At 33.3% G+C, this 17,196-nt stretch overlaps 2 protein-coding genes across 4 annotated transcripts; both read left to right on the forward strand.

Annotated features, from left to right (window-relative positions):
• Positions 1 to 1,291: 1,291 nt before the first annotated feature.
• Positions 1,292 to 15,150, forward strand: LOC140880224 (protein CHROMATIN REMODELING 24). 3 transcript variants are annotated; one of them, XR_012149615.1, is made up of 24 exons: positions 1,292 to 1,498; positions 1,581 to 1,658; positions 1,769 to 1,867; positions 3,717 to 3,815; positions 5,509 to 6,398; positions 6,481 to 6,611; positions 6,698 to 6,752; positions 7,606 to 7,734; positions 7,876 to 7,983; positions 8,110 to 8,165; positions 8,243 to 8,333; positions 9,216 to 9,338; positions 9,436 to 9,513; positions 10,022 to 10,228; positions 10,310 to 10,381; positions 11,864 to 11,944; positions 12,022 to 12,140; positions 12,333 to 12,444; positions 12,770 to 12,838; positions 13,846 to 13,940; positions 14,116 to 14,244; positions 14,505 to 14,570; positions 14,677 to 14,801; positions 14,899 to 15,050. XR_012149615.1 is itself a non-coding variant. In XM_073284491.1 (24 exons), exons 1-24 carry the CDS (start codon positions 1,369 to 1,371, stop codon positions 15,013 to 15,015), a joined length of 3,264 nt encoding a protein of 1,087 aa, XP_073140592.1. In that variant the 5' UTR covers positions 1,292 to 1,368; the 3' UTR covers positions 15,016 to 15,150. The 3 variants fall into 3 exon arrangements, 2 of the variants coding, with proteins under 2 accessions (XP_073140592.1, XP_073140593.1); XM_073284491.1 differs by having other exon boundaries at positions 14,672 to 14,801; positions 14,899 to 15,150; XM_073284492.1 differs by lacking the exon at positions 1,769 to 1,867 and having other exon boundaries at positions 14,672 to 14,801; positions 14,899 to 15,147.
• On the forward strand, positions 15,023 to 16,971 carry LOC140880226 (uncharacterized). The gene is made up of 3 exons (XM_073284493.1): positions 15,023 to 15,170; positions 15,968 to 16,150; positions 16,903 to 16,971. Exons 1-3 carry the CDS (start codon positions 15,023 to 15,025, stop codon positions 16,953 to 16,955), a joined length of 384 nt encoding a protein of 127 aa, XP_073140594.1. The 3' UTR covers positions 16,956 to 16,971.
• The last annotated feature ends 225 nt before the right edge of the window (positions 16,972 to 17,196 follow it).

A 17,196-nucleotide genomic window follows, 5' to 3' on the forward strand; every position in this document is an offset into this window, starting at 1 on the left:
ATTATTTCAAATCTGATACTAATATATGATTTTTGAGTATCAATACCTGAATATTATAGCAAAGTTTAACATTAGTTATACACTTGTCTTTTCTCGGATGAAAATTTATACAAACATTGAAAATATGATACTAATATAAGATGTTTGAGTACAAATTGTTTCAAATCGGATATTAATATATGGTTTTTAAGTATTTAAACATGTCTTGCAAGTGTTGATATTAATAAAATTTGAGAAATTGTATATTCTAAATCTTATCTTTTGTCTAGATTTAAACAAGTTGATGTTCAAATATCATATATTAGTACCATATTTATGATGTTTTATACCTATTTTTATTTATGAAAAAACATGTACATCAGAAAATACAAAAACATTTTTTTACATAAAAGAATACAAACATATTTTCATACTGAAAGAATGAAATTTGATTTTGGGAATTTAAATCAAATTTGTCATTTAATTAAGAGTAAAATTCATTTTGATATACAAACTATTGGTAAAATATTAAATTGGTACATGAAGTATTGCAAATGGTTTAATTGGTACATAATCAACTTAAAAAGTCAATTTTACCCTTTACCTACATTATTTTAAAGTCTAATATTTTTGTTAAATTAAAATAGATACACATTTTATTTTTTAAAATTATTTTATTAATACAATTATAATCATAAATTTATATTTATTTAAATTTTATATTATAAACAAGGGATCGTACTTATTGTACGAAACATTGTAAATATTAATTAATACAAACATGCACATACACACACATATATAAAAATTGATAAATTATATATTCAAAAATAATATGTATTAAAAATATATAATAAAAGATATTTTTTTGTTTATCTATGTTATAATATTATTATATATATTAATCAAAATAAAAATGATATATATGTGTGTGTCTTTCATTTATGATCTACAAATTTTACATTGAATATTTTTTCGTATGCATGATATATAATCTTCTTTTTGTAGTATAGTAATTAGTAAATATAAATTTATACTTACAATTATAATTAATATAATAATTTTAAAGACAAAAATATGTATGTAATTCAATTAATCAATTTAATAACAATATTCAACTTAAAATCAATTTAAGTAAATGACAAAAATTGAATTTTGAGTTTGATCATATACCAATTAAACCAGCCATTTTCAATAGTTTATGTAAGAATTTGACATTTTATCATGTATGAAAATAATTTTTACTCAGTTAATTAATAATAATATCTATAAATTCCGACAAAAAATGCGAGAATAAAATGAGCCTCTTGCTTGAAGGGTTCAATTCCAATTTCCCAAATTCCAAATTTCAAATCTTCACTCTGAGCGCCAACACAGTAGCGATCATCAATGGCGGATGGTGAGAAGAAGCCGCCGCTAAGCCTCAACCAGCTGCACAATCGCTTTCTCCTGGACCGCTCCGCCTCTCGGTCTACGAGAAAACCCATTTCTCAGCCGTCTTCCTCTTCTTCATTTCGAGGTTTATTTCGATACTGATGGCGTTTTGTTGATTGCATCTATGTTTTCTGAATTCTTTTATGGTTTTGTCTTTTCAAAAACAGTGTCTTTGAAAGATGATGATGACAATAATGAAGAGGTTCCTCGATTGGATTTCGATACTCCATCTCCTCCTGTTCAAGGTATTTCTGTTCAACAGGGATTTAGATCTTTTTTTTTTCCCTGGAAAAATGAATATTTTAAGTCTGGAAGTTTTGTGCGTGAACTAATGACGTTGAAATAACATGAGAAGGATTTGTTGAAAGTGAAGAGTTGGAGTCAAAGCGCAAGGATTCTTATCCCAATTTGTTTGCTGGCATCACTGATTTCGATTCCCCATCTCCCACTCATGGTATCGACATAGCTTTCTTTCCTTGCTTCCTTGTATCCAAGGATAATCTATCCACACGCCTGTGCGCTTTAACGCATATTAAACACTATCTCCTGAGTTTGGATGGATGTTTTTTTTTTAAAAAAAATTCAATTTCAAAATATTGTTTTTGTCGTATTTGTTGGTCCTAGTTATTATTAAGATGAATAATAGTCTAGTGGTGCATGAATGAATCATAACGAAATTTAAAAAATTAACGGTAAAACATGATTTTGTCACGAAGCCAGTTAAGACTTTGTTACATCTATGGTAGTATGGAACCGGTAAGGTGACACAATATTTGCAGATGTTTGAAATTGGTGAAATCCTTCACTGCCCTATTTTATTCCGATTTTGAAAAAATTACCTATCTTAGCCGAACTATCTAATCAACAACTCTTTGCTTGATTTAGAAATTTGAATGTTTTAGCAAGATTTGATACAACACCTTTGATGGAGATACTTTGTCTTTGGTACATATGCAACATATATCCCTGATGTATTTCCATTTTTATTATTAGAGATATTAGAGATAGAGATGTAGAATTGGCAAGGTGCTTTTGTGTTGACCAGACAGTGTTGCCTTTCACTTGATTCTTTGTCCTTACCTGAACTCTGAATATTTTGGGCTCTGTTGGTGCTTGCTATGTCGTTATTAATTGTATCAATATTTACTCTACGTCGTGTAATCATAGCAAAACTTTAATATGTTTGACATTATTGAGCACAACATAATGTTTCGTCCAAAAATACAAAAAATATATTTTTAAGGTCGGCTATCGATTGAAATAGATTATTCGCATTGTGTTAAAAATCTATAACATTTGAAAAAGATGCTTGAAAGTCAATTCAAATCTTTTATGAAAACCTTTGTTGCTACTTGCTAGTACATCATATTATATATTTTTTGGATTGTTTTTCACTCTTTTTCAATGTTCTAAAAAGCGGTAGGCGGTAGGCGGACAGTTACCCATCGCCTAGCACCTAGACGCTTAGACGACCGATTTTTTCTGTTTAGGCTAATTCTTCTTGTTCATCTTAATATTTCTCCAATAATTCCTTTTATCGAATGCAAACTCAAAGTTTATAGCATATTTCTCATCTTTATCCTATACAAATTGATGAGCAAATATGTCAAATAATCTTTTTTAAAAATGTTTAAATTTTTAAAAATATTATATATTAATCTAGGTGGCCGTTTAGACGGATTTTTAGCAGCATAAGCGGCGATTAGGCAGCCGATTAATGTAACAACACCCATAGGTATCAATTGTCTAAAACTTGGACGGTGGGCAACCGCCTAGCGTTTAGGCGTCGCCTTTTAGAAGAGTGCTCTTTTCAAAGTATTGCAATCTAAGTTTTAAGAAATACCTTACCTGTGCGTGGGGGGATACCATTTAAATTTAGTAATTGCTTCTGAAAGTTAAAATTCTAATCTATTATCTGTAGATATAAAAAGCATGCTAGATGATAAAAGCAAGTAAAATTTACTGACTTCAACTCTAACCTTATATTTTTCGCCAACCTATTGAGGATTGGAAGTATTCAACATGAAGTTGATTTAATGCATACAATTACTTGTTTAAATTTTTGCATCGTGTTATGTTCCTTCTTTTAGCATCATGAATGTGGACATGATTGACCATTTGTCTTGAACCACATCCAAAACTTCTCCAAAACATAGATAGTACCATTATTATGCATCCATTTAGATGGTTTTCATACATCAGTTCACTCTTCGTGTCTCATTATTGCTCACTGTCAGGTTTTTGGTTTTGAAATTGCTATAGATAACGAATTTACTCATTTGTGTTTCTTTTGACAACTGTAGTGCAATCCTCCAATCCTCATGAAAGCAATTTGTTTGCTAAAGAAGATGGAAAGGCGCATGAGATAAATCCTACTTCTGATTCCTACAATCATAAAAGTGGTACTTGTGATATCTATATATTTTGCTCTTTCTTCCATATTCATGCTTAATGTGTCACTGATTCATATTTTTTGAATAAAATTCGGGGTGATTGATCTTCGAAGTGGTGAACTATCTTAACTAGCAGGGGCGGAGGCACATAGTGCCTTGGGGGGCCGTGGCCCCACCCCCCCCCCCCCCCAAAAAAAAAAAAATAATAAAATAAATTAGTGTGTATATATTTATATATATATATAGGGAAAATTGCAAATTTCGTCCTGTATGTTTGTCAATTTGCGATTTTGGTACTCTATGTTTTCACATTTCAGTTTTAGTTCTACATGTTCTGATTTTTGGCAATTTCGGTCCTTTTTATTAAAAAATGCTTACGTTGGCACTGTACACGTCAGCTTCACATCAGCACTGAATTGGTGCCACGTCAGCGCCACGTCGGAAAAAAGACTAAAATTGTCAAAAAAATAAAGATAGCGGACTAAAACTGAAATCTGAAAATATAAAGGACTAAAATCGCAAAGTGACAAACATACAGGACCAAAAATGCAATTTTCCCTATATATATATATATATTGGTTTTGTTTGGTATTTTTTTTAATAATCTTTAATGGGTTGTGCTCCATTTTTTTTTTAATATATGATACATTGGCTTCTCAAATAAAATAAGGTAATTTATTTTAAGTGGCGATCAAACTCTCTATTTTATGGGATATTTGATTCATTTTTTTTCTTCGACTCTTCCGAGTGGCCGACCAACACAGTGACACACAACATCCAATTAAGATTTAAGGTCGTTTTGCCTTAAAAAAAGATTTAAGGGCATTTCTTAAATGATTTCAGGTTTTTTTGTGTATTTTTTTTTCATGTCGTGTATTTTAAATCATTTTTTTCTCAAAAAATTAGGTTTTGGTTTCTTGAGAGCATATATTTCTTAATTCTTCTCTTTATTTTTTTTTGTTTTAAATCTTTGTTTCATTTAATTATGGGACAAAACATTTGATATCAATGTTAGAAATACTAAAATTTATTGTAAAAAATGAAATTAGCATTGTTAATTTTTGCGTCTTTGATTATTTTTGTTCGACTATTTCTATCTGTTGAATAATTGATCGAAAATATTTGTGGATAACAATGTATTTTTACTATATTCATGAATCATAATGTAATTTAATTGATAAAGATAGAGTAGATAGTGTTAAATAAACTAGCAGAAAATTAAATGCAATGAATCTCGTTTTATCTACTAAGTTTTATCCAAAAAACTTTGCGGAACATGAGATGCTGCAATTAAAAATCCAATTTGAGCATTTTGATCATGTACGAAAACTTCCTTATATCAGAACTCACTCGAAACATATTTAATTGTTAGATCTTGAGAGAGGTTTGGGCTTAGTCCCCCTCTCTTGTTTTTCTTTTTTTTATTTCTAATAATATATCTCGTTTTTTAAAAAAAATCTAAAATCTATCCGTCTGTGTTTACGCTTTCAGTTTCTTCTTCGTTGGCCCCCCCCTCTTGCGTGATCCTGGCTCCGCCCCTGTTAACTAGAACACAATGCTCTTTGCCAACCTCGCTGATATCCAGTCTAATTTTCAGATAGATATTGCTTGTTAATTGTTTGCACAAAATTCATGACCTCAGTGCTCAATTCTTTATACTTTACTTTTTCTCCGAGTATATGATTAGGTAGATATATTGCAGGAGAAAAACCAGTTAAGCTAAAAATTGAGGGAAGGCGTCGCCTTTGTAAAATTTCAGTGAATAATAATAACAACGCTTCTGTGGGAAAGAGTTGGGCAAAAGCTGAAGAGCCAAATTTTGAGGGGATCTCAGATTTTGATTCACCTGTTCAGATGAATAAAGCATGTGAGAGTTCTGGAGGTGAAATCCGGGATATATTAAATGATCTGAGCTCAAGGCTTGAGGTACTTTCTATTGAGAAGAAAATTGTTCCTCCTAAAAAGGAAGGTTCCGTCAAGGATTGCACAGAATTCATTAGAGGTAAATTATATGATGTGATCATCAAAGATGACATCCCTGAAAATAAGAGGGCTATTTCTTCATCTTTGCTTTCATCTAATTCCCTAAAAGGTTCACTCAGAGAGGCTACAGTTGGAGGTGCTGGTAGAAATGAGCATCAAAAGAAAAAAGAAGTTAGTATTGATGTTGACACTCATAGTTATGTTGGTATAACCGGTAGAACCATGTATGATCTTGAAGGGCTTAGGAACGGTGAAATTATGAGGGCCAGTTCAGAAGAATCTCATCCTCACCAATTCAAAAGAGAAAAAAAATATGGGAATTCGGGACATTATGTGGTTTTGGGTGAACAGAAAAATGTCAAACAAGTGAATGGGAAGCAAGAGAAGATTATTGATTTATCTGATTGTGAATCTGAGGAGGATACATTGGATGATCACTTAGACGACTTCACTCTTAGTGGTCCAAAATATACGTATAGGTTACCTGATAAAATCGCTAAAATGCTATTTCCTCATCAGCGTGAAGGACTAAAGTGGCTCTGGTCTCTTCATTCTATGGGTAAGGGTGGTATCTTAGGTGATGATATGGGACTTGGCAAGACGATGCAGGTGACGAAAATACTTGATTATTTACTTATTTCTGGAATGATCTTGCATTTAATTGATCTCTCTACCTCTTTTTTGTTTTTAGATTTGTGGCTTTATAGCAGGACTTTTTCACTCCAATTTAATTAAGAGAGTGTTGGTTGTAGCCCCAAAAACTCTGTTAACCCACTGGGTCCGTGAGCTGTCAGTTGTTGGGCTATCTGAGAAAACGAGAGAGTATGATATTTCTTAATTGGACTCTCTCCTTTGCTGTAAACTCACCTTCTGATGTATATCATGGTTTGAGTCTTCTCTTTTGGCAGGTATTTTGCAACATGCGCCAAAACACGACATTATGAACTTCAATATGTGCTTCAGGTCCTTCTCGATCTATGGACACCTTTTACTTTATGCAATATGAAACAGTTAATTCCATTTTTAACTTTCACCCAACTAAGCTGATTTTGCAGCTGTAAGCACTAAATGTTTATGATTCATTACCTCTTCACTCTAAATAAATGGGCAGAATCGTTTTTATTGACAAATATTAGAGTGCTAAAAGCAAAACCCTAAATTGTATTCATAGATGATTGATGTCTCTGCTCATTGTTATTTACTTATTTTCAATGGCATGTCAATTTTTTTTCTTTTGTTTCAAGTCATTTGAATCTTATACTCATCACCTTCATATCTAGGTGAAGGATTGTTAGAGTTGGCATAGTGGACCTTTGCTTGGTGGCAACTTAGTGAAATGAACCTAGTTCACTTAGATGTATTAGCTAGTGTTTTTTTTTTTGGGACCTTGACCTGTTATATACAGATATTTCTAAAAGTAGTCATAAACTGTCATTGTCGATGTATACGTGTTGACTACTTTTCCAAGTTTAAATATAATACGTGATTAGAAAAGAAAATGCAAATATTGTATTGATATGGTCGATGAGCATATCTTGTTGATGCCAAATACAATGAAAGCTATCTTCTAAGATTAATAAGTTTTTGACTTATTTTTGTTGAAGATAAACTACTGTAACTATTAATACATACATATATATGTATGTATATAATATATTGTGTGCTTATTGGGTGTGTATACATATATATAATATTTTACTCCTGTCATATTTTAATATAGAAAGTTGTCATATCCTGTATGAGTATCAAATTCATGTCCTCAACCTTATGCGAGCAACACATGCCTTGACATATTTCGCTGTTGACTATCTCCTAGGACAAAGGTATTCTTCTAACAACTTATGACATTGTGAGGAATAATGTAAAATCTCTGTGTGGGGATTACCATAAATTTTATGATGGAGAAGAAGATGAAGTGACGTGGGATTATATGATACTTGATGAGGTATGTATGTGAATTTTGTTAATTTATGGCATGCAATGACAAAATTATTATTTTTGTTCAGTGCCATATTCTTCCATTCATTCAATCATAAAAACTCCAGATTTCATCGACTCTTGAGGTTTTTGATTATCAAAATTTTAGGGCCATCTTATTAAAAATCCAAGCACTCAAAGAGCAAAAAGTTTACTTCAGATACCTTGTCGTCGTCGTATCATTATCAGTGGCACACCACTGCAGAACAATCTGAAGGTAGAATGTTCTGTCACCATTGGATATTTTAAGTTTTTTATTTTCACTAAGAATTTTGTTTGACATATTAGAAGCATTAAAGAAATGAATTGTACATGACGGCACCATCTCTCATATTGAATATAGGAACTATGGGCACTGTTCAATTTTTGCTGTCCTGAGCTGCTTGGCGACAAACAAGAGTAATCTGTGGCTCTTCTCCAATTCCAATGTTCAGCGGACTTTCTTTCAGGAGTTAATTATTGTCTCCCGTTTTCAGGTTTAAGGAGAAATATGAGTACTTCATTAGTCGAGGAAATGAGAAAAATGCCTCTGACCGGGAAAAGCGTATTGGTTCATCGGTTGCAAAGGTGATCGCTAAGGAATTTCATTGAGTATGCAATCCCACGAATGAAATGAACCAAATTTTTTTCTCTCATTCGTAGTTTTTTCTGTGTTCTTGATGCTATTGCGACAGCTTCATCTTTGCATATTCTTGTCAACATTTGCATGGTCGAAATTCTAACACTTTGTCTTCTCTTTTCTGTTGTTAATTATGATTATCCAAATCTATGTTCTTTTTTTTGGCTTGTATAGTGTCATAAACAGCAAATACACATGACAGTTGAGGTTTAGATTCCCATGCTTGTTGCATTTCAGAAAGACTTATTCTCATTATTATCAGAACATACCCCATTGATTTTTATTTTAATCGCCATTTAAACTTGTGTGCCCTTGATAACATCTTGGTTCACTACTTTCTGGCTGCTCATTTGTTAATATGCCTCTCTCTGAACGAATATACGAGTACGGGTGAACAATCGGTTAAACCGAACCGAACTAACCAAATTTTTTTTCGACCAACCAATTGTCCCTATTAAACAGAACCGGTTTTAAATTCAAAACAGAAATGGAACCGATTAAACTGAAATTACCGACATTTTTTAAAATCACAACCGAACTATAGATTTAACAGAACTGAATTTCCTATTTAATTAGGTTCGGTCGTTATTTCAGTTAAACTGAGATTTTGCTCACCCCTATTAATATGAGCCCAAGTGGCATCTCCATTTATTATCTGTTGGTTTTGGTTAATTTATATGGCCAAAATTGGGCTTGGAAACGTATTGCACAAGTCTATGATTTCTATTTCTGAAAACTTGAACTGTTTCCCTCAGCTAGTACCTTTTATTGCTCAAAATCTTCTCATGTGAAAGATGAATATATTTTCTCTCTATTTGTTCTTTTCCTAGAAATTGAGAGACTGCATTCAACCATATTTTTTGAGACGTATGAAATCTGAGGTATTTAGTAATGATACCACACTGTCCAAGAAGAACGAGGTGGTAATCTGGCTACGGTTAACTCAATGTCAGGTACAATGTTCAGGATATTTTCTTTTGTTCTCTCACTTAAAATATATATTTTTCGAGAATATTTGCTTAGTTAAACATGTAATCTTCATAATTCCAGCGTCAACTTTATGAAGCTTTCTTAAAGAGCGAGATTGTCATCTCAGCCTGTGATGGGTCCCCTCTTGCCGCACTCACGGTAATATGCTCGCTTTAATTTTTTATTGGTCTTAGTTAAATGGTATTATTCCATCCTTACTGTTTTTGAAAGATTTTTAAGATACCTTGGCAACTTAAGGGTTGGTTATGTTTTTCTTTGCGAGGATATAAAATATTACTTAATCAACCAACATAAATTGTTTATTTCTGGCTTGAAATCAAGTTTGTTCTGGTTTAAGTTCAGTTTGGCCTGTATTCATTAACTCTATGGTTTTCATATGATATAGCATTGACCAAGTTAATGTTATGGTCGTAGGGCAGGTATATATATTATATTTAATTCAAGACACCTTGGAGAGTCAATACACCTTGTTCTCGCTATTGTTTATTTCAGACTAGAAACTGTTTGCTTAAGAAAACATGTATGTATTCATGCGTTGCAGATACAAATATAAAGCTGTGTCTTATGCTAGAGTGGTGCATTGATGTAATTGACTTTTACTTTCTAATGCATAAAAGGATCTATTCTTGTTTTTTCTTGGACTCAGATCTTAAAAAAAATATGTGATCATCCACTTCTACTGACAAAAAGAGCTGCTGAAGATGTTTTGGAAGGGATGGACTCAGTTATGAACCAGGAAGATCATCATGTTGCTGAAAAATTGGCAATGCACATTGCTGATGTTACTGAGAGATTTGACCTTGTAGAGAAGCAAGACATCTCTTGCAAAATATCATTTGTGTTATCTTTGTTGGTAAGGGCTTCACCACTGTTGATAATGCAGTTACATGTGCAAATACATTGCTTTATATACTATTGCTTTTCTTGCTATCAGGGTGATCTAATTCCCAAAGGACACAATGTACTTATATTTTCACAAACGCGAAAGATGCTTAATTTACTTCAGGTGAGTTTAAAGTTGGTTGGAATTCTGTTCATTTTCGTTGTTAAAGATCTGATACAGTCGTTCGAGTTCTCTCTTTCCTCTCCAATTTCAGTTAATTTACCTTTAGTGCCAGATCAATAATCTTTGGTTGGCAGCGTGACATTAAATCATTAATTGTCATGGACTTCAGCAGAGCTTAATTAGGCAGCTTTATGTTATATGTGCAATAGTTTTCCCTAAATTTCTGTTAATTGGTACCCTCTATCCCCTTTAGTTTTTGATATGTGATTTTTGTTTTCACTTTAGTCCAAATTTTCATGTGATATGAATTATAACACCGTTTTATGTGACGATTCCTCAAGATTGTCAGAAGTTTCTGGTAATGATATAGAAGTAATTTATTCAATAATGGTGTCACTAACTCACTAAGAGTAAATACGCAGTAAGCATCAAGGTTTTTTTTTATGGTAAATCTATTAGAATTAAATTTCCCTCTCCCCTATTTTACTACTTTACATTCATGTGATTCTGTGAACATGTGTGGAAATTAGACCTATTAAAGAATAAATAGTCACATCAAACAAGATAATTTACAAAACAAAGTAGTATTTTTCCCCTGAAATTATTTATTATTGGTGTGGGATAATATTGCTTGGCGAGTAAATTATTAATTCACATTTAATCAAACTGATTGTTCGAAACCTAATCATCTGCACCGAATAAAAATATTATTTATTTGTTGCTTTTTTTCCTTATTCAACAATTTTAATAACCACATTTTAATTCTCATCCCAAACCCATCACTCTAACCATGCACGATCTTTTTTTTCCCCCAACGAAAAAAGACCTCTGAAGCGGGCTATTTATTTCAATTTAGAAACCAGTACATGAGAGTGGACTATGCTAATATCTATCAAGACAATGCATACAACAGGATTTTGGGAGCACAACAGTATCAAAAACAAAAGCACTTCCTACACCTCTAAAGAGGCAGAACTTAAATATGAGCAGCCGCTCCCATTTACTCCACAAAGCCCATGTAAATGAGTGTCAAGTTAATCTTTTCATTCTTTTGAAAATAGCTGGGTGCCTAGGCGGCCGCCTTGACCGCATTTAGAACACTGATCTTTTGAAAATAGCTGGGATCCACTCAAATCAAAAGTAGCATTAAGTGTGACAAACACTAATCAGAAAATGTAGAGTTTACAACAGAGTACATTTAATTTTAAGGACTGAAAAGTTGTGGTTTATAATCAGGGAAAAGTTAGGGTCTGCTGAAATGTTTTTTTATAGTTTAGAATACATTCGTAACACAAATCCATCTAAATAAAATGTGAACTTTACAATGCCGGGTTGTCAATTGACTTACATCCTTCACCCTCGCAGGACTCTTCTATTTCTAATCTTCTCTTTTTTCCACATTTACTATCTCGTCCATCATCTTCATTTTCTCTCTTCATTCAGTGGGCACTCCTAATTCTTTAACCACATTTGGCCACTCAGGAATCTTTGATTTCCAATGACTACCAGTACATGCGGATAGATGGGACTACGAAAATAAGTGATAGAGCTAAACTTGTTAAGGTTTGCACGCTTCTGAAATTATATTTATTCTTTTACTCGAGGTTTCCATGTTGTATCTTAATTTGTTTATTTTCCAGGATTTTCAAGAGGGCAGTGGAGCACCAATCTTTCTTTTGACTTCCCAGGTTGGTGGATTGGGCCTTACACTTACAAATGCAGATCGTGTGATTGTCGTTGATCCTGCATGGAATCCAAGGTGTTCATATTTTAAAGTGTTTGTCAGTGGCTATATATTTTTGTACAATCTATATCATCATTTTTTTTGACAACTGTTCTCTTCATTTATCTTCACAAAAATTTATGCTTTTCTCCTGTCAAATTCTTATATAAGCTTGTTTTGTTTCCCATCATTCTGGAAGAGCTGTTAATTTTTCGACAACTTTTGCAGCACTGATAATCAGAGCGTTGATCGTGCATATCGTATTGGGCAGAATAAGGATGTTATTGTGTACAGATTGATGACATGTGGCACTGTTGAAGAGAAAATTTACAGAAAACAGGTTAATAGATTTCATTTTATTTGTTTTGCCCTTTCGGGGGTGCGAATTGTCATTCCATCTTCAGCTTTATTGTCAGAATTTTTATATTGGATTTTTCTGCTTTCGTTTTTTTTCTCAACAACCAGATATTACCAGAAAAATTGGTATATATCGAAGTAGTTTGTAATTTTATTAAGTCGCTCCCATCATTGTGGAGCGATTTGCATGTCTCGCACAAATATTCCAATGCATTCTCCTGCTTAAATTTTTGTGGTACTATGGTGCTTTACATAATTCTCGTTTCTATGTTTGCTTTATTTTAATTATTCTGAAATGCATCATTCAGGTATTTAAAGGAGGATTATTCAGAAGTGCAACTGAGCATAAAGAACAAACTCGTTATTTCAGCCAACAGGTATCTGCTTAAACTTTATTTGTATGTATCCTATCAAACAAAATGTCTTCATTTGTTTTTCACTATCTACTGTTTTTAAATTAAGTGCCCTCTTGCATAAATCTATACGTAGAAATTTGGTTATTCTCTGTCCATGGAACAGTGTTGTAAATGGCGAGAGGCGGTGGCGGGGCGGTCTGTGACCGCCTACCTCCTCGGCGGTTAAATCTTTTTTGCAAATTTTTTTATAGGTAATCATATATAGTCATGCAACGTAATAAAAAATAGTCATAATTTTTTATGTAAATTGTGTAATTTAATAATCTTTATGCATAAAAAAGCTTCATAAATATAATACCATCTATACAAGATGCAAATAAATATATAAACGAAAACTAACAAGATAATTAATAAAGATTCATCATCATATTAATACTAACAACGTAATATAATTACTTTTACTGGTGGCGGCGGGCAGCGGCTTGTGGGCCCAGTGGTTGATGGTGAGAAGACTTGAAGCAAAAGTGAAAAACAGAAAGAAAGTGGATAGTGTTTTTAAAATAACTGGGGTTTTAAAATTGGTAGACTTTGACTAGGTTTTTAAATTTAGTTGACCCTATTTATTTTAAAATTTGTTGACCGCGTCACCCGCCCGAGCACCCGCCACCGCCGCCCGCTTCGCCCGCCGGACAGCTTGGGGCCGCCTGATGCCAAGGCGGGGCGCGGTCAAGGGTCGCCTACTGCCTAGACCGCCATTTAGAACACCGCCATGGAAACACGCTTATCAACCATAACTAGATCCATCTCATTTTACCTGGCAAACCCTCTATCCTTCAATTATGATCATTATAAAGTCCTTTTGTTTTTTGTCCACTTTATTTTGTATATTGTGATAAATTGCTGCTTGTATGACACGGTGAAACAACATACTGTATTTTCGTTGAGCCAGCTGTGCTGATCCAAACATCATATTCATGCTGGATAGAGGACTTTCAGTTTTGAGGCCATCGTTGTGTTTAAATTTTCAGGATCTGCGGGATCTGTTCAGTTTGCCCAAACAAGGATTTGACATATCACCCACTCAGCAACAGTTGCTTGAAGAACATGATCGCCAACATACGATGTAAATGTTTATTTTTCTTTAACATACTGTGTAAATTTGTTTGCCTTGCTGCTTCTTTTGTTCATTACACACAATTTATGAGCTATTGCGCAGATATGTTGATAAACATTGGGCATTTTATCATTTAATCCTTTCACGTCCAAAATTTGATCACTCACTACTGTTTTTTATTTAGGGAGAAATCTCTCAAAGCTCATGTAGAGTTCCTTGAAACTCTCAACATAGCTGGAGTAAGCCAACATAGCTTGCTCTTCTCCAAAACAGCACCTGTACAAGAAGTTGAGGTAGAAGAGGAAGTGGGAAGGTAAATGATTTTCGAATTCCAAACTGTTTGGCATGGTATAGCCTCTCAAAGTGCAAGTGTGTTTTCTTTATCAGCTGTGTGGATACACAAGTTACATGAATGATAAATCTTGTGTTCTGCACCATCAATCATCCACAATCTCGTTAAACTTTCACGGTTAATTGCTATGAGCACCGAATTTTCGATGTAGCCATAATGTAGATTTTTGTGTATATCTGTATTTGTGAATAAAATTCTGAGAATTCTTATTTTGGATACAGGTTAAAGGCAAGCACATTCTATGGGAAGGCATCTACACGCCCACCTCGTGAACAAAATGTTGATGGGTATTGCTTTGCTATCCTTCGTTCCTTTTTTTTCCCCTTTGTGATCCGCAGTGATATGATCAATGATTGTGCCATGATAAAACTCTCATTTATCTAAGCAGTGCAGAATATGCTTTTAACCCCAAGGATGCCATTATGTTTCAAAGGAATTCTTCACCCGCTGTCACTGAGCCATCAGAAAAGGAAATCAGGGATAAAATTACTCGCTTGTCTCAGCTGTTAGCTAGTAAGGTATCAGCTTTTCTACTTGTCCGATTCATATATATATAAATATTTCAAGCTTGTAGAAAACCAATCACATGCTTTTGTTATGATTGTGTAATTGCAGGCTGTCGTCTCAAATCTTTCTGATAAAGGAGAGAAGTTACAGAAGCAAATAGCTGCATTGAGCCTTCAGCTAGATCAACTTCGAGTTGCAAAAAGTAGCGAGGTTATCGAATTGTAAAATCTGAATGAGCAAGGGGGTTTTGTCAAGTATAAAAACAATGTTCAAGATTGATATCACAATCCAAATGATTCATGCTTTCTCAAAATCACAGAACACCTGCATCAAGAGGTGTCAAGATACATTTTTCAAACAAATATCATCTATAAGCCGAGGTAATCAAATATGGATTGGTTGGTTTTCGATTTAAAAAAAAAATGATCAAAGCCAATTACATTGGTTTGTGAAATCGCAAACAAAACCAAATCATTACTGATTTGAAAGCTGTTAACCCCTATATTGATAGATGCTTAGTTGAATTTTTTAAATTTAATTTACTAGTATTAAAATTCCTAAAAATGTCTAAACAATGACAATAAATAACATAATTGTATGAGATGAATTTTTATTTAAAATTTCATTTTTTAAAAAAAGACCTTATGCACAATATATTTTGAGTATTATAAACCATAAAATATATGAAATATGCTTCTAAACAAGCCAAAACAAAATAAAATTCAAAGTTATTAAATAAATAAATTAAATAGTACAATATATGTATGTTCTTTAGGAAAAATTTGAGATAAATCCTCTATCACAAATTACGCTTTGAGTTCAGTCCTCGTGTCAATGTTATTTTGCACTTACTAATACATCAAAAACTTATTTTTCACTCCTTATTTCACATATTTAATTGTTTTACCATTAATATTATTTTCCCTAAATTATTAAAACTAAGTTTATGTCTATTCTCTTCTTCTCCCTTCTAAACCCACGCCTCCTCCTTATTCTTGGTTAATGAGATCTTATCTTTAGGGTATTGCCTAAATCGTAGATCTAATGATCTATATTTCACTACGTAAGCATAATTAATGTTGGTGAGTTAACGTGACAAATCATTGAACCATTAGATTGACAATTAGGGTAATAACCGTAAGGTATATTGAAATCTACCTTCTTAGGTGAGAAACAGGGTCGTTGCCTAGCAATACTGAGAAGAATCCAAGAGACATCAATGCTATTCTGGCGGTTAATAGATCGCAAGTTGAGCCAAAGGAGAAGACTGTTGATGAAGAGGAAGCAATGGAGCCAATCATTGAAAAAGGGACGGAGGATGCACCAAAACATGTGGAATCGTCGCCTACGGGCAAGAAAGGTAAGTATTCTAACCCACTTAATAATGATAATATTGATTTAAGTAAATTTCCCTTCCCCCAGCGAGCAAAGCAACTGCAATTGGATAATCAATTTGCAAAATTTTTAGAAATTTTCAAAAAACTCCATATTAATATTCCGTTTGCAGATGCTTTGGATCAAATGCCTAGTTATGCAAAATTTTTGAAAGAGATTTTGTCAAACAAGAGGAAGTTAGTGGATTTCGAAACTGTGAAGTTATCGGAAGAATGTTATGCTATTTTACAAAATAAACTCCCTCCAGAACTTAAGGATCCCGGTAGCTTTTCAATTCCTTGAACTATTGGAAAATCATTTTTTAGTAAGGTTTATGTGATCTTGGTGTGAGTATAAGTCTTATGCCATACTCATGTTTTAAAAAGTTTGGTATTGGAGAAGTGAGGTCAACCACAATTTCCCTTCAATTGGCTAATAGATCTATAAAATATTCTAGGGGGATTGCGGAGGATGTGTGGTGAATGTTGATAAGTTTATTTTTCCAGTAGATTTTGTTGTGCTTGATATAGAAGAGGATCGTGAGATAACTCTTATTTTAGGTAGATCATTTTTGGCCACTGGAAAAGCTTTAATTGATGTGCATAAGGGAGAGTTATTTTGCGCATGAATGATGAAAGTGTGATTTTTAATGTATTTCGAGGCCTTCGTTATCCTGCGGACAATTCTGATTGTTTCAGAATTGATGTTACTGATGAATTGTTTGAGTGTTCTTTGCAGGAACAGTTATCCGTGGATCCATTAGAAATCTGTTTCATAGGAACAATGCTTGAGAAACATGGCAGCGAGGAGGTTCAAGAGGTCGTGAGATATTTAGATGGAATTAAGCCTCTTGAAAAGTCAATTAATTCCAAGATAGGAGTGCTTGGGTACATCCCAAAACCATTGAAGCCATCAGCCGAGGAGCCTCCTACTCTTGAGCTTAAACCACTCCCTTCTCATTTGAAATATTTATATTTATTAAAGAATGATATACTACCAGTAATATGTTCTTCTTCTTTGACAGGATGCGAG

This window comes from Henckelia pumila, chromosome 2, assembly GCF_033568475.1.
Source record: "Henckelia pumila isolate YLH828 chromosome 2, ASM3356847v2, whole genome shotgun sequence".
NCBI classification, from domain to species: domain Eukaryota; kingdom Viridiplantae; phylum Streptophyta; class Magnoliopsida; order Lamiales; family Gesneriaceae; genus Henckelia; species Henckelia pumila.

Bases quoted from the DNA above. Each gene is read 5' to 3' on its own strand.
- LOC140880224 (XM_073284491.1), top strand. From the start codon at position 1,369: ATGGCGGATGGTGAGAAGAAGCCGCCGCTAAGCCTCAACCAGCTGCAC. The intron at 1,659-1,768 runs GTATTTCTGTTC...TAACATGAGAAG, and splicing joins TCCATCTCCTCCTGTTCAAG to GATTTGTTGAAAGTGAAGAG. The intron at 8,334-9,215 runs GTGATCGCTAAG...TTCTTTTCCTAG, and splicing joins TTGGTTCATCGGTTGCAAAG to AAATTGAGAGACTGCATTCA.
- LOC140880226 (XM_073284493.1), top strand. From the start codon at position 15,023: ATGAGCAAGGGGGTTTTGTCAAGTATAAAAACAATGTTCAAGATTGAT. The intron at 15,171-15,967 runs GTAATCAAATAT...GGTGAGAAACAG, and splicing joins AATATCATCTATAAGCCGAG to GGTCGTTGCCTAGCAATACT. The intron at 16,151-16,902 runs GTAAGTATTCTA...TGTTCTTTGCAG, and splicing joins GTCGCCTACGGGCAAGAAAG to GAACAGTTATCCGTGGATCC.